Consider the following 15,811-nt stretch of genomic DNA (forward strand, 5'->3'; position numbering starts at 1 on the left):
GTCGAGGCTCCATCGCCACATCGTACCGCCCGTTCACTTCTCTCACGGTGATGGTTTGTTGTCGACGCACTCATCCGTGTTCAGCTTCACGACCTTGCCCGCACCGTCATCGGCACCCAGCGAGTACTCCATGTACGTGTCTCTACAATCCGTGTACATCGTGTAGCTGTTGTTCGCGTGGACCGTTGCCACTTTTGTCGTGTACTGACACATGTCCACCCTCATATCCAAGGGTCGTGAGGTCAGGTTGATGATCTGCGTGGAACCCATGTCGCGGAAATCTCATCAACAACAAGCTGCAATATCGCGATCACGGTTTCGGTAATAACGCCGTCTATCCAGGCTCGCGGAATCAGACCAACGAGCGACTGACAGCATCGATATCACCCGATCAACGCAGAATCTGCACACTGCACCACTCATCTATCGATCTAGTGAACTCAAGATCCTGGCTCTGGGTGTTCGCACGCAATGTGAGTCCGATCACAAGGTATACGCAATCGCTGCATAATCAAGGAATACTACTAATATCTGATTAGGCAACCCGATGGCGGTTCCAGTTCAATCGCACCTTCTATCCCCACAACAAGGTTCAGAATTGCAATGTACGTCGATGTTCTTCAACCTTCGCTTTTTGCTGGATCATTGAATTGTGTCTGGACGCTGTCCCACAGATTCACCGACCTAACCGAAAGGCCCGATCAAATAAATTATCTTGACAATTGTCACTTGCTTTTCGACCCACGTTTTCTCCCCTGCCGTCGACACGTGGGCTACTGTTAAGTCCAACAAATAATAAAGATTTTTTTTGGGTATATGTGTAGATTTTTTTGATTATTATAATGAACGAGAGGTGAACAATATCCATGGATTCAGATGCTTGATTCTGATTTTTTTTGCCGTGAACTGTGACGAGCGCGGATCACACGGCGAGGAAGTTCCATTTTTCGAATCAATTCTATAAATCTATTATACCTTTGTAGAATTGATTCGACATTAGTTACTAAAACAATTGATTCGACATTGTAACTTGTAACAATTGATAATTCAACAATTGATACATAGATCGAAATTTCTTTTGTGATAATTGATATTATAACACTACGATTGATATTATAATCAACTGCAAATTCAATAAATATATATATATATATATATATATATATTTCTATTTATATTTAATTAAAAGATCTATTTTTGATGAATATTTAGTTTTTTACTTAGTTAACCACAATTTATTTTATATTCTTTAGAAATATAGTTTGAAAATTTTAATCTAACTTTTTAGTTTATAATTATTTTTGTAATAAAAAAAATCATTATAGATTAATCATCTTTTTTGATAATATAATACAGAATGTAATTAATTAATGAATAAAAAGCATCTTTAACTTTTCAAAAAGAATATTAGCTTTTAAATTCAATTACTATTTTAATAAAAATTAAAGAAATTTATCGAAAATTCTAAATTAAAATATTTATTCTATATATACACACAAACAAACACACAAAAAAAAAAAAAAAAAAAAAAAAAAAAAAATACAAGTTGTTTTTTCATGAGACCTTTTTATTTATATAAGCAAAGTTATATTTGTTATGATTCTAAGAAATAACCAAATTTATAAGAACACAAGATGTCTTATTTTGTCGTGTACAGTGCATACATGAAATTATTTTCAAATCTATAAACACAGTAAAATATTATATCTAAGACTGTACATAATTTATCTTGAAACTGCAGTACAAAATAAGCATTATGTTATTCATGAAATTACAACAATGATCATAATACAATCCTTAAAAATCTAACAAATATTATTTCAAAACTTCTCTACATAAGTCCATGTATGTATATATTTCTATTTGTAAACATAATCATATAAACATGTAAATTGTTATTAGCACTATTTTAGATTCCTACTTATTGTGTTATTACCTTACTTTGTTAATTATGTATAATGATATCAACATAAATAATTAGTTTACTTGGTAATACATCCAAAAATAAAAACTTCGTATTAATAAGTGTAATATTAAACAAAATAATAAAAAAATAGTATAAGTTTGATTTTGATGAATTATTTTTTATTGTTCAAACATGGAATATGTGAATATTTGAATGAAAATAAGATAATAGATTAAAAAAAAAAAAAAAAAAAAAAAAATGCTATGTGATGAATACAAAATTTTAAACTAAAAATTTATAATAAAATGTAGTGTGAATATTTTTCCTAAAAATAAATTGATGAAAATATAATATAAAAAAATGAAACCATAAATATGAATAAATTCAGTATCATATACAAATAAATGTAAGGCTATAATTCTAATTATGTAAGCTGTGTAGCTTAATTCTTTGTTTTTCTTTAAGATGATATCAGACATTAATTTATTGAAGATAATACATTTTAATTCATATCAATATTTTAATAATAAAACATGGATCTTATGATAGAAATACACACACTTCTACAATTTAAGCTCTATCAAATTTTTCTAATAGGATTAAAAGTTTCAGAAATTTTCTTCGTTAAAACAATTATTTCTAGTTGTTAGTACTTTAGAAATATTTTGGAAATTATTTTGAATAAAAAATATTAATAAAAAAATTTCACCAATTTTAAACCCTTAAAACTAAAAGTCATATTTATCAATTTTCAAAGACCTTTAAGTTTGAAGTTTATTTTATTTATTTATTTATTTTTTAATAGAACAGTTTTGATAAGAATAGTTTTTAACCTTAGTACATATCTATTTTACAGAAAAATATAGAGTTTGCTTGTTAAAAATTTATTGCAGCTTTATTTATTAAATTGATAGCCACTATAAATATTTGGTATAATTATAATTTTTAAATTATTAAAAATATTACTTTAAATAAAATAAACTTGGTTTATAATTATAGAAGCTTAAAGATTTTTTTTAACGTTTCAGCATAGATTTAAAGTAGAAACTAAATCTTAGAAGATGAAAAAATTAACTAAAATATAATAAGGCACTAGAAATTAACAATTTTTTCTGTGTGGTTTTACAAAAATTTATTAAATAAATAAATTTAAATAAAAATACGTATCTAAAAAAATAAAATTGGTAATATATAAAATATTTAATATAATATTAAGATAAAAATTTGATCCATAATATAAAAAGCAGTTCTAAATTTTGATTACATATGACACAATTTATATCTAAGTTAGAGTTTATCTTTTAAAATTTTATGTTGTATGATCTGGAATATAAAATTGCATAATTTTTCCATATGATAATAAAAAATTAAAATTAGATACAGGTTAATTGTTGCATATTGTTTTAAAATAGCTAGAATTGGTCTTATTTTGCTATTATAACATTTAAAATTTGGATAGTTATTCTTTTTCGTATTGGTCATTAGAAGAGCCAAATAAAAAGAATATGGTATAACCTTAGAGACATATTTTTATTATTAAATATAATTTTTTATAATAGATTTTTAAAAAATCGTACTACACTTGATTTTAATGTTAAAATTGTGTAATATAAAATACAAGAAGAAAATTTAGAGATGCTTTTATTCTATTTCAAAACAAGTACATGTAAGTAAAAATTTTAAAAAATTATTGACTAAATTACAAATCTATTCCAAGAATAACAATTTAATTCAAGATCAATAGGTGCAACATTGAGCTAGAATTATTTGTATTTTATCGAGTAAATATACTTTGAATTTATATCTAAAGTGGTTTTTAAAAATAAAAATAGATTAAATCAAACATCTATATATATATATATATATATATATATTTCAAGGTTTGTTAAAAAAATGAACATAAATAAAGTGAGTATCAATTCCAATCAATGACAAAAGGATACACAATTTTAATATTTTGTTATATTGTCTAGCTCTTGGAACAAAGCACATTTTATTTTATTTTTTTAGATTTCTCTCTATTTTTAAATTATACATTAAGTGAGTGATAACACATTTTGAAGAAAGAATATTTGACAAATCTTAAATGTAGAGATTATCTCTAAATTTAGAGATTATATCTTTGGATTACATTCATTACCCATGACTCACAAATGTAGTCACAAGTCTGAAAATTGGAAATTGGAACTAAGAAAATCATTCCCGAAGTTACGGCAATACCACAAGGTTAAAATTAAGTATATTCATTTACTAGCTAAAATATGAAGGCTGATTGCACTCGGTACCCTTAAGCAGCCTGTCCAAGACCTAGCATCTCCGATTTCATTCTTCCTGTGATTATAAAATACACTCAATGTCGTTGTGGCAGTATTAGGATGGAAATTCTGTCACTCCATTAATACTTTTTCTTTTTTCTTTTTTTTTTTTTTTTTTTTACAAACAAATATGTGAGTGTATATTATGCTTATCAAATTTTGGATGAAATCCTTGACTCTTTCTAAGCCCTGCAAGAAGTGGTCTACCTTGCTCTAGTAATCATTCCTGGAATCTCTTGCTTCATATTCCACCATATCATTGTGGAGAATCACATCGTATTCAATAATACTACACACACAAAAACAAACTAGTTTTGAATTCACAAACTGTTGATCGCCGTTTTAAGAGTTGAGTCTTTTATCTGGGAGGTTGAAGAATAATGTGCCACTTCCAATCCTGAATTGTACAAGTTTTCAGAATGACACATCACTTTGCCCATTCAGACTGAAATGCCTTGTCAGAAGATTTCAATTTGACATGCTCCCATTCTTGTTTTGCTCATGGATATAGTTCCTATGGTAGATCAGGAAAGATTCCCAGTTTACAAGCAGGGCGGACGTTTAAGACCATTTGGTGGGTATTTAGATGGTAATCTTCATCTGTACGAACTGAAAGTACGTTCGGACAAAGCGTAGTGTGTAACTGTGAACTACTAGAACACTTTTGATTGAGTCCAGGGAAAACGTTCTTATAAAATGTACAACGTGCCCATGCTTTGTCGCAGAAGTCGGATTTCATCAATAATACATGCCACTGCTGTTGAGTGATCTATATTACACTGATTTGTTGACTCTTAACATTCTATGTCTCTCGGCACTCATAACGATGTCGCTGCTTCCTTCAACATTGTCGACGTGATATGATGCTCTCTTATGCTCTCTACCTTTCAAGCTTCACTGTACAACAGACTTTCAAGTCCCTCTATATCTACGTAATCATGAGTCGTAGTGTGTTTATGATCATCTAACTTAACCATCCGGGCATTTCGAGCAGAAGCTCGTCCATGTTGAGACGAGCAAGTGCCCAGCTTGATACGCCTGGAAGCAACTGAGTAACCACTTTCCTACAGGCGTAACTGAGGACCCTCCTGTCTATCACGTGACTTGGTTCCTCTACATTCCAAAACAATGTCTTTGCAATAACTTGGTGGCGCAAATTCGAGGCACCCCCGGGCGCTGCTAATCGATCGCTCGGATTGCAGCGATGTAGACAAACTCTAGCTAATCGTTACACTTGGTCAAAGTCAGATGGGCACATTCAATTCACGAGGAAATGTACCTCTCCCATCCGGAATTCAAGTCAAGCTCACTACCTCTACACTGTATGATGTGGTTTCGCTCAGCGAGATTCATCTCCGCCTTGACAAGTCCGCCGCGCAAAGTGTCGCCAGAGCTGCAGTACAGATCCTGCAAGCTCGTATAACTAGCACTCGTGCTTCCACCGTGCATAAATCCCAGCCCATTTTGTGTGTGGTGCATGCCGCTCAAATGGTGGATCCCCACACCCTGGGACGACGATAGCCGCTCCATGATCAAACTGTTCGCAAGCTGATTTGGGTTACTGTTGTCGGTGCGATAGTCTTGAACAACTTCACACAAGGATCCGCTCATGGGCGAAGACGTCATATTCTGGAAGGAATTCATGTGCCAAAAGCTGGTAATAGGGTTGCAATGTGACGAGGATGAAGGCACTACTCCTGCAAGAGCCGTTGTGGTAGCGGCATGAGCAAGGCCACCTTGAAAGCCTCTAGAATTGCCGGATCCCTGCGGGTGCAGGCGGTTAGCACTCATCTCTTCGTGAAATTGTGCAGATGACTCCTGCCCAACACCATCCTCATCCTCTGAACAAGAATCATAAGACCCACTTCAGTTGGCGATATGCTGCCAGAACCGAGGATCCAAAGTTCGTGTGTGGACATTCCAATCCATAGCACCCTACCCTAGCCGAACCATGGATCATCGACCCTCTTCTAAATCTTAACTGATATTCACACAGCCTAACATGTCTACTACAGCTTCTACTTCAAATCAACAGCTGCATACCGCGGCTTCTACATTGCACCTCTGATCAAACTTTTAAACAAAAATAACACTTAAACATCACAACAAGGATCTAACTTTGCCCTCCACAAGGCAAAATATTGCAGAAATGGAATGCACTAATATGGCAACATCATGGGTCAATACGCATCAGATGGTAGCTGATGGAAAAAGGCAAACTCCGAACTCATGTACGAGCAATTGCCTGCATCAGTGATGTTGGTGTTAGCGGGTTTCAAAGACCGACTCGATCTGAGACAACCCCAAAGAGATCAGAAAGCATGTCACCTACGCGAAAACTCCAATCCACTGGTTTAAGAACGATCACTAGACCTGCGAGGCATGTCAGATTAACCTACCCGTTAGGCCGCGAGGTTCCCCGCTGCCGGAAACTGCCCCGCTGTCCTCGGCGTTGCCTGTGAGGTTTGTGAGGAAGCTCTTCTGCGACGAAGTGTCCGAATTTCGAGATGGCTGCCGAGGTAATTCATGAAGAGCCATGAGTGGGTCGGGCTGAGCCATCGGTGGCATGCCGAGGTTCGAGAAATCAGAGAGATATCCCACCGTGGTCACCTTGGAGGCTAGTTCCGTGAGTTCTGCATGAGCAGCTTCTAAGCCCGGGGATTCAGATGTGTGGCTGGCCAGAGTTTCTTTCGCTTTCTGCAGAATCGCTTGCAAGTATTTGCCTTGAGCTTCAATACGCATCTGTAGGTGTCGTTGAACCTGCGATGTACACAAAGATTCCAAGAGCAAATTTCAGAAGGAATGTTTTGAAACGAACACTTCCAAAGTGACGAAATACGCGACAACCATCTGAACTGGCAGAGGAACATGAGCACATGCGATGAAGGGAAAGCTGGTACCTCTAATTGATCTTGTAACCGCTGCTGGACTTCCAGCTGTAATTGGATTGCCTCTGACATTTGCAAGCCACTGCATACACATAGAGAAGAGCAAAAATTGCCACTTCTTACATCAAATGAGCACAACACTTTTCACACTTGTAGACATCTATCGTGCAACCAGGGAAGCAGAAATTGCTGTGGCGATCCTACTTGTAACAGAGAAGATTAAACGATGATGGATTTAATAGAATCAACGGCCCCTTCACTTCACAGTGCTGGCACTTACTGTTGCATATTTTGAGATTTCTGAGCCATCCCACCATCTGACAGAGAATTTGATCGTTGTAAATCTGAATTGCCTGTTGAGTGACAATACATGTGATTTATTAATTCTTCGTTCTAATCGAAGATTTCTGTGAGGTTCAGCAGAATAGTCACTCATTCCATTTAGAGACGACCCCTGTTGCGACAGGAGGCAGTTTTTGTTCAAATTTGAAACAAAATACAAAAATGTGCACCACAAGGAGCAGCTGCAACTTACCATCTTTATTATGGAAGTGTTGGTCCCTTGTGAGCTGCTTGCCAAGCCTGTATTTCTGAAAAACCACTGTCCCGATCAGCCAGTGATTCTCACGAAAACTGACCAGTGGGAAATGGCGGCTTAACCCGTGACCAATTCACACGCCGATTTCCATCATGTGTCACTGGAATACGCATTGCACTGCTTTAGAAAAAAATTTAAATAATTTAGAAAAAAAATACCTGAAGGTGGCTCTTTAAGTGGTAAAGAGTAAGCCCTTTCACACCCATGATGCGCATTACGGACTTCGGAGTTGCCTCTAGCAAAATCAAAACCGAACGACAATGTTAATTGAAAGCAAAAACGGTCTAAACAGAGAATGAATAATTAAGTGTGGGATGCTGTCGGTAGTTACGAAATTGAATCGACAACAAGGGGACACTCGCTTTGAGAAGTCCTAGACAACTACAAGACTCGGTCTGAAACAAAGTCTTTGTCCAGCAGTCCTGCGAATGAGATGGACATGAATTTGAAGAGCAACAGAAAGCATTGTCGGCCGGGTTCATGCTCTTAGCTTTTCACTCTCTTGGCTGTGATTTCAGCGTTTAAGATGACGAGATAAACTCGTCCTCATAACCACCTCTCTATCAATTCAACTGATCCATGTCACTCGTGCTATTCAAGGTATGCAAGACCTCTGACGTCACTCCGGAAGAAAGACCATGATATAACAAAAAAAAACGGTCCCCTTATGTTCTCAAACACTTCCAAAATATTGAGAACGGTGGCGGTACGGAATGTCAGACAAGCGTCAAACGTTGATCCTTTCCGACAGTTCTCCCACTTGACCTCAAAGATTACGCTGAACTAGACATATTTCTCAAAATCTCATGGTTCGAAGACTTGTTACGCGTGCATTAAAGACGCTGAGTCGTGTCCGATCAAAGAAAGGCCCTTGGGTTAAACTGTATTCGTCACTCAAGAAGTACCTCCTTCTCCGTGAAGTTCACAAGGAACAGTGGACTTTTGAGTCAACAGAGAAAGTAATTACGGGTCACAGAGTTTCTAAAAGGGTCACCCCTGCTGATCCATTTCGAATCTCCAGAAGGACACAGACGAAGCTAGAATGTTCTCAGAAATTCCTATGAAACTAGGAAACATATCCTAGAAATTGGACCGCTGTACTGAAGACTACCGCACGTTCCACCAACACTACACTGAGACAAAAGGAATCCCACCGTTATGGTTTCAACGATAATATTCTGCTTGGTTGGTTTGTATTAGGAGGGAAGTTTAAGATTTCTGTAGAGGGAGAGAGGTTAATGTTGATCGACGTACTGTCAGCCCCTCCGAGCTGGGTAACGGCGTCAACAAAGCGTTCGTGAAGCTCGGGGGTCCAGCGCAGGCGGGGCTTGGGATCGGCTGGGCTGAGAGGAACCATGTCTCCTCCATTCATGACACTGCCGTAAGGAGATTGAAGTTTTTCAGGTATGTACAAACTGCCGGTGGATCGGGGTCGTTGTTGAAACGTCCCCGGACTCATGTATTTCTTCATCGGAAACATCGTGATCAAAGGTCAAGCTGGTTACCGACACTCGTTGATCCAACCACTGGGCGGAATCACCGGTGTTCACCTCAACGCCCGGGGCTTCCCTGATCTATCAAAATGAGCCGAATTCGACTTTTAACAAGGGTTCATATAACCCGATCCTGCCAGCCCTCGGATGGCGTGCGGATTTTTTTGCGAAGGTAAATATCAAAGGAAACCACGGCACTCTTTTATACGATATCCATGGCTTCAAGTTCAAGCTTCCAGTAAATGCTACCCCTGATGCAAACGCGTCCTGCAATATATAAATGTATCAAACCACTGGATGAATCAAAAACTTTCCACTAGGAAAACTCGGTACCTCAGAAAAAATACCCAACCACCACCACTACAAATCCTGACAAAACCAAAGATGATCCCTCGCTAGAATTCACACTAGTAGACTCAAAACCTCATCGAAAGCGTGTAACAGGCACACACACCAGAATGAAAACGAGGTTCGCGAGCTGCAGTTCGGAGCAGAAACTTCAAACAACCCAGACCACTGGGAACCGCTCACTCACTTACTCACACACACACACACATACCCCACGATTTGCTACCCAAACTCTTCCTGAGCGTATACGTTTGCACCGAGACACGAACCGCAACTGGAGTTGAATGATTCGTGCGGCTCAGACAGACAGACCTGCAAGTGGCAAAGTCCAGGATACGGACCGTGCAGGCCTCTCAGAGAGATAAAGAGAGAGAGAAGGGTAGATGAGAGAACAGAAAAGAGAAAGTAGGTGATAACACGCCGTGGTGGGGATGGCTAGATGAAGTAGTACCCACAAGAAGCGACAACGGAGCTGGAAACCAGAGCGGCAATCCGGAGCTGTGAGAAGAAGATCAAGCGAGGAAAACGAGAAAAAAATAACAACACTGTCGAGAGCAGGGAAAGGGGAAAAAAGGAAAGGAGTTGAGAGGGAGGTGGGTTTATAGCACCATCATCTGATCGCAGCAGTCCCCACCTCGTGTAATTCACCCCCCACCCCTTCCCTGCTAATCACACACTTGTTGAGCAATAAAACATCATCAACAACGATGAAGTTGAAGACGAAGAAGAAGAAGTTGTTGCTGGTTGCTGCTGCCTCCGCGAAGCAGAATGAACAGTGGCACATGCGCTCCCTTGGAAGAGACTCAAAGAATAATAATAAAAACATCGACGCCCCCACAGCCTGGACCCCACCCTCTAATATTAGACACATCTACCCGCTGCCCTAACAATAAGAACAATAAGAATAATAATAATACCCACACCAATCTCAGTGGAATGTTTTTACTTTGGGAGGAACAAAGAGCTGGGCTGTGGGTATTTTACTGACGGGCAGCGGGCAAAATATATTATCCATTCAACTTTCTCATTTATAGAAAAATGTCCTTTAGTGGGTGCAGATTTGAATATTGAAAACAACATTTCACCTTGTGTGTCTCTTTTGAGATGCTGTACTCAAAGGAGTATCTAAGATTATATATATATATATATATATATATATATCTATATATAGTTTATGTTTTTTTAAAAAAAATTGCCTTTCTTACGATTGACATTTATTGTTAAGAGAGTTGGAAATGAAAAAAGTAAGGTGATGGGTATTTGTCTTTGCATTGGCTTTGGTTTTTGATGGCCGTTGCTTTGTGTTTTTGATTTTATTTTTTTGGTTTTTTGGATTTTTTTTATTTTTAAATAGAAATAAAAAATTACTTTGGGAAAACTGTAAAAAAAATAAAAATTAAACATAAAAAATAAAAAACATAAAAACATAAAAACAAAAAAAAACAAAAAAAAAAACAAAAACAAAAACAATCTGAAGTGAATGTGAAAATGAGTGCATTCAAGAGCTATTGCTACTTTGAATGCATGTCTCATTGTTTGTCTGTTTCAAAAATATAAGTAAATAAATCTCATTCCATTATTTTCCTATTTAATCATTTCATGATTGTTTGAAGCATGCAAAAATAAAATGTGATTTGACGATTTTGAATAATATTTTTGAAATATGTGTATATTAAAAAATTGTGTAAACATTTTTATGTGTTTAATTTCCAATTTCAAGAAATCAAAACTTATTGAAAATTGCTTTAAAATTGGATATATATATATATATATATATATATACTTGTAGGCTTGTATACATATTTATTTTACAAAGATAATAATGTACAAATTGTAATGATTTGGGTGAACATTAAGTAAAATTTATATCATTTTGTTAGATTTATTGTGTTTTTGAATATTCTTACTCAATTTGGTATTCCTTTAACTATTAAATTTATTTTTTCTGCAAGAAATTAAATATCTTTATTACAAATGATTTTATCTGTCAGAAGATTGTAATTGCTAACAACATTAATTAGCTAAGCATTCTAAATTGCTAAATCTGGGCATTCTAAACCTGTTTTGGTTTCCATCCTCGGCAAAGCATTGCCAAACAAGTGTTGATTGAGTGGGACATCAATCATCAAAGGACAATGCACACGACACCAAGAGGTCCATCTATCTATAAAAACAATATATATATATATAAAAACACATTGGAGATGATAGTTAGGGTTGCCATGTATTGCCACTAGGATTGAATTCCTTTGTGTTGTTTTGTGTGTTGTTGAGTCCTTTTGGCGAGCATGATGTGGTTTAGGTAGGGAAGAGTGCTAGGTCAATCACCAAAGGCATGGGCTCGTTGATTGATCCATCCATCACTCTCTACAACAAATAGTTTTTTTTTTTTTTTTTTTTTATTATTATTCTTTCTTTCTAGATTTGACAATAGTTGTGCGTTTTGTTTTGTTTTTTGTTTTTTGTTTTATTTTTATTTTTTTAAATATTACATAAAGGGCTTGAGAATGGGATGGGGTTAGAAGTGCCAATAGGTGGAAGCCATTTGTGGTCCACTTTCGTTCCAACATGATTGAGCTCTAAAAGCTTTTCATTATGCAAAAAGGAAGGCCCGCTCTCTCTTCTTCTCTCACACACCCTCAATTGCTTCCATTTTTTTTTATTTCATTTTTTCTTTTTTTTCTTTTGAGCTAAGGATTGAAATAATACAACTACAAACGGATTGCTTCCACAAATCTTGAAGGAGAGGGATAAAAGCAAATCCTTTTCTTGTGTTATCTTTATGTTTTCCCATATTGATTTTATAATTTTTTTATTATAAAAATGCATGTGTGTGTAGGTGACATCAGATCAAACCACACTATGTAGTGTCCACATCTGGGTGGGATGTGCGGCAAACCCAATAAGTGAGGCTTGCCATAAAATCATCCCAGATAAAAATCCATAGATGGCCCATAATTCCACTTCTCTACAAAAATAAAGACAAAGTCGAGGGGTCACATGTTTCCACTCTTTGTGTCATGGGAATAATCCATGGCTGCTGAAGTAACTTTGAATGTTGGACTCACCCCAACCTTAACATATATATATATATATATATATAAATTGTAGGTGATTGAGGTGGTGTGTGTTTTTGGTTCCAACCCTAAATGCTGAAACCTTGGTGTGGTGAGATTAGGGAAATGGGAGGGTTTATTCATTCATTTATATGAACATTATTATTGACATTTTGAGTCCCTAAGACCACCAAAGAGTGCCAAGTCATGCCTAATATCCAAGCATGGCATTGTACGCTCCACAAGTTTGCCTTAGTATTTGGCTTTATCACCACCAAAAAATAAATAAATAAATAAATAAATATTTTCAGCTTGAATGAGAAAACATGTATAACTTGAACTGCAACCATGACTCATTTGTTTTTATTTTTTTTTTAAACCCATTATCAAAGAAAGGGGCCTACTGTTCAAATGGTAGGTGTAGCTCTTTTCTTTCAATGAGACCATGTATATTAGACCAAGTAAGTGCAATTTTTTCACATGAATTCACATGTTTTTAAAAAAAAACATCCAAGCTCACTGTTACTCACACAGACATGTTTCTCTTTCTTTCTTTCTTTCTTTTTTCTTTTGCACCCACTTGCCATAAAATCTGAAGACCAAGGTGCTGGACCAACAGAAAAACAGCCCCTCTACAACAATTATTATTTTTTTTTCAATTCATTACTCTTATTCTTTCTCAATTTTCTTTTTCTTTTTCTTTTTGTATTTTTCCCCTGTGTAGCTCCCCAGTAGGAACCCGCTGTTTTTGTGAACCCAGGGAGTTGACCCCAGGCTCTCTTATTTATTATTTTTTTATTATTTTTATTAATTTAGTGGCTTTAGGAAGGTACATGATCCCAATGAGTGGAAAGAAGCCTCAAGTGGGACCCACTCACAAGTCAAATATAAGCCTTGCATGGGGAGAGAAAGAAGAAAGCTTGCTATTCATTCATGCATAACTACAAACAAGGCCAAAACAAAAACGAAAAAAGGGATGGTGGATCCAAACAAAGCTGCAAGAGCTGTTGGGATAGGCCTCATGATACAATACAATGCAGGTGGTAAAGCAGCCACGTGGATATATTTTCATTTGACCCCACATGTGCCTCTTAGGCCTCACCGCCTTCGGCCACATCCTTGTGAGATTTGTTTATTTTTTTGTTTTATTTTATATGTTTTTGTTGTTGTCATTTCCTGGACAAGGCTAACCTATTGCATGTATTCAGTGGTACCTACAGAGGGAAGAAAAAAAAAACATACTAGGTCCTAACAAGTTGTCCCAATTCCTAAGGAAAAAATGTTATTTGATTTTTAAAAATCATTCCTATCATGATTTTCTATGAATATCAATGTTTGACAAGATTGGGTATTGTGCATGGATGTTGCTCTAAGTGCTTTTGTCAAAAGAAAGGATGATTATTTGAGTTCATATAGATCATAATAAATCAATGGAAATAACATATTATGTTAAATCTTATTGAATTTTAAAAGTGAGAATTTATTGAATATTGTTTGTTTTTTTGTAAGTTATTGGTAAAAAAGAATTTCTTGTAATCACAAGGGTAGAGTTGTCTATATACCAATTTAAGATTTATTGCTCTTAGATGTTGAAAAGCTTAATACCTTGAATACTTTCTAATTTAGATAATTATAAAATAATTTTTTAAAAGATATTTTCTATGCTGAATTAATATAATGAACTACATAAGATCCTTGTTTAAGTGTCACTACACAACATCCTTAGACACTATTTTAAAAGTTTTTTGGAATTTCTAAAGATTCATTTCAATTTGGTTAGTTCAATTATATTTTTTCTTGCCATAGCCTTAAATTTCGTAACATGAGATTTTGAGATTTTGGAACAATACCAAAACTACTCTTAGTATTATCAACAATATTCTTATATTATGATCTTGGTGTAAGACTCCTTAATTTATTTATACTTTGAATCTTTTTTCCATTACCTTTTGATTTTTTATTTATTTTTTTTTTTTTTTTTATGTTAGGTATCATCTATTTGGTATTGTTGAATATCTACTTTCTCCATTTTTAATATTTTATAATCTTGATTCTTGGATATGCATTAGGTGATGCTATTTACTTAGATTTGCAGCTCAAAATAGACTTTAATTCTATATTTTGTCCTTGACCTTATATTCAATATGCACTCTATTATTATTGTTATCTCAATTAATAACTCTTAAATGATAATATTCTGTTTTTTTTTCACTAGATCTTATTTGTTGTCATTGGCTATGTATGCTTCCATATTGACCACATTCAAGGTTTGGATTGATCATCTTCAATAGAAGAAAAAATTATAAAATAATTTTTGTATTGGAATTTTTTTTTAGATATTCTATTGTTGTTAATTTAGATTGTCTATTTTTTAATATCTTATTGATCTTAGTCTATTTATTCTTATAAATTTTGATTTATGGTAGGATTGGTGCATTATATCAAAATAGAAAATTCCATCTAATTTTAAAAATAATTCTATTTAAAGATATTGTTGACATATTCTTAGCATGTTGAACATTAGTTTATTATTTTATTAGGTAACTTGATTGTTAAACTGGCACTCATTGGCTAAGATTCCATAAAACTTAAGCTTTCCGATTTCATCCAAGTGTTAATGAAAAAATTCAATTAGACATCCTCAATATGATTTTAAGGTAATAATGAGTATTATGTGCATTCAACAAATGTCCAATATAAATAACAATGTTATTACCCTAATTACCTTAATTATAATATGATTACCCTAATTACCTTAATCCTATCATTAAAACACCCCAGATTTCCAACCGCATAATTACCCTAATTGAAGTTCTGGTATGTACTACCTCTTAATTAGATCTAACTTCTAAATAGTAATTTCCTCTCAAGAAAACCAAGAAAGATACTACATTTTCCTCTTTGGGAACCCTAGTGTTTTGTATCATTAATGCATGCACAATGTATTTGGCTTCTGGAAACAAACCCAGCTGTGGATTTGAGGTCTTTATACGTTATTATATTATATATAGCCTCTGAAGCTATTCACGGTGTGTGAAAGGTTAGTGAAAGCAAAATTATGGCCCTTTAGTTCAGCAATCAAACGGGCAGACTTAGAAAAGTTTGGTATTGGCACGTGTCCATGATGTATTCCATTCCAATGATTGGCCACCTCAGCAGCACTCTTATGCACAACCGAAAACCCCCCCCCCACCATTGTATTCCCGT

The 15,811-nt window shown here is 35.2% G+C and overlaps 1 protein-coding gene and 1 long non-coding RNA gene across 4 annotated transcripts; one reads left to right on the top strand and one right to left on the bottom strand.

Moving 5' to 3' along the window:
* Positions 1 to 4,936: 4,936 nt before the first annotated feature.
* Positions 4,937 to 10,232, bottom strand: LOC112273948 (uncharacterized). Of its 3 annotated transcripts, XM_024503031.3 has the most exons (8): positions 9,655 to 10,232; positions 8,962 to 9,467; positions 7,866 to 7,942; positions 7,645 to 7,699; positions 7,390 to 7,462; positions 7,122 to 7,191; positions 6,621 to 6,981; positions 4,937 to 6,062 (listed from the first exon to the last, which is right to left on the bottom strand). In XM_024503031.3, the coding sequence occupies exons 2-8, from the start codon at positions 9,185 to 9,187 to the stop codon at positions 5,485 to 5,487; spliced, it is 1,440 nt and encodes a 479-aa protein (XP_024358799.1). In that variant the 5' UTR covers positions 9,188 to 9,467; positions 9,655 to 10,232; the 3' UTR covers positions 4,937 to 5,484. The 3 variants fall into 3 exon arrangements, with proteins under 3 accessions (XP_024358799.1, XP_024358801.1, XP_073385770.1); XM_024503033.3 differs by lacking the exon at positions 8,962 to 9,467 and having other exon boundaries at positions 10,000 to 10,138; XM_073529669.2 differs by lacking the exon at positions 8,962 to 9,467 and having other exon boundaries at positions 9,655 to 9,840.
* A 1,095-nt stretch (positions 10,233 to 11,327) lies between these two features.
* Positions 11,328 to 14,755, top strand: LOC149986686 (uncharacterized). The gene is made up of 2 exons (XR_016499897.1): positions 11,328 to 11,702; positions 12,388 to 14,755. It is a non-coding gene; the product is annotated as an uncharacterized LOC149986686 (long non-coding RNA).
* Positions 14,756 to 15,811: the final 1,056 nt, after the last annotated feature.

Source organism: Physcomitrium patens, chromosome 21 (assembly GCF_059467195.1).
Source record: "Physcomitrium patens ecotype Gransden chromosome 21, ASM5946719v1, whole genome shotgun sequence".
NCBI lineage: Eukaryota > Viridiplantae > Streptophyta > Bryopsida > Funariales > Funariaceae > Physcomitrium > Physcomitrium patens.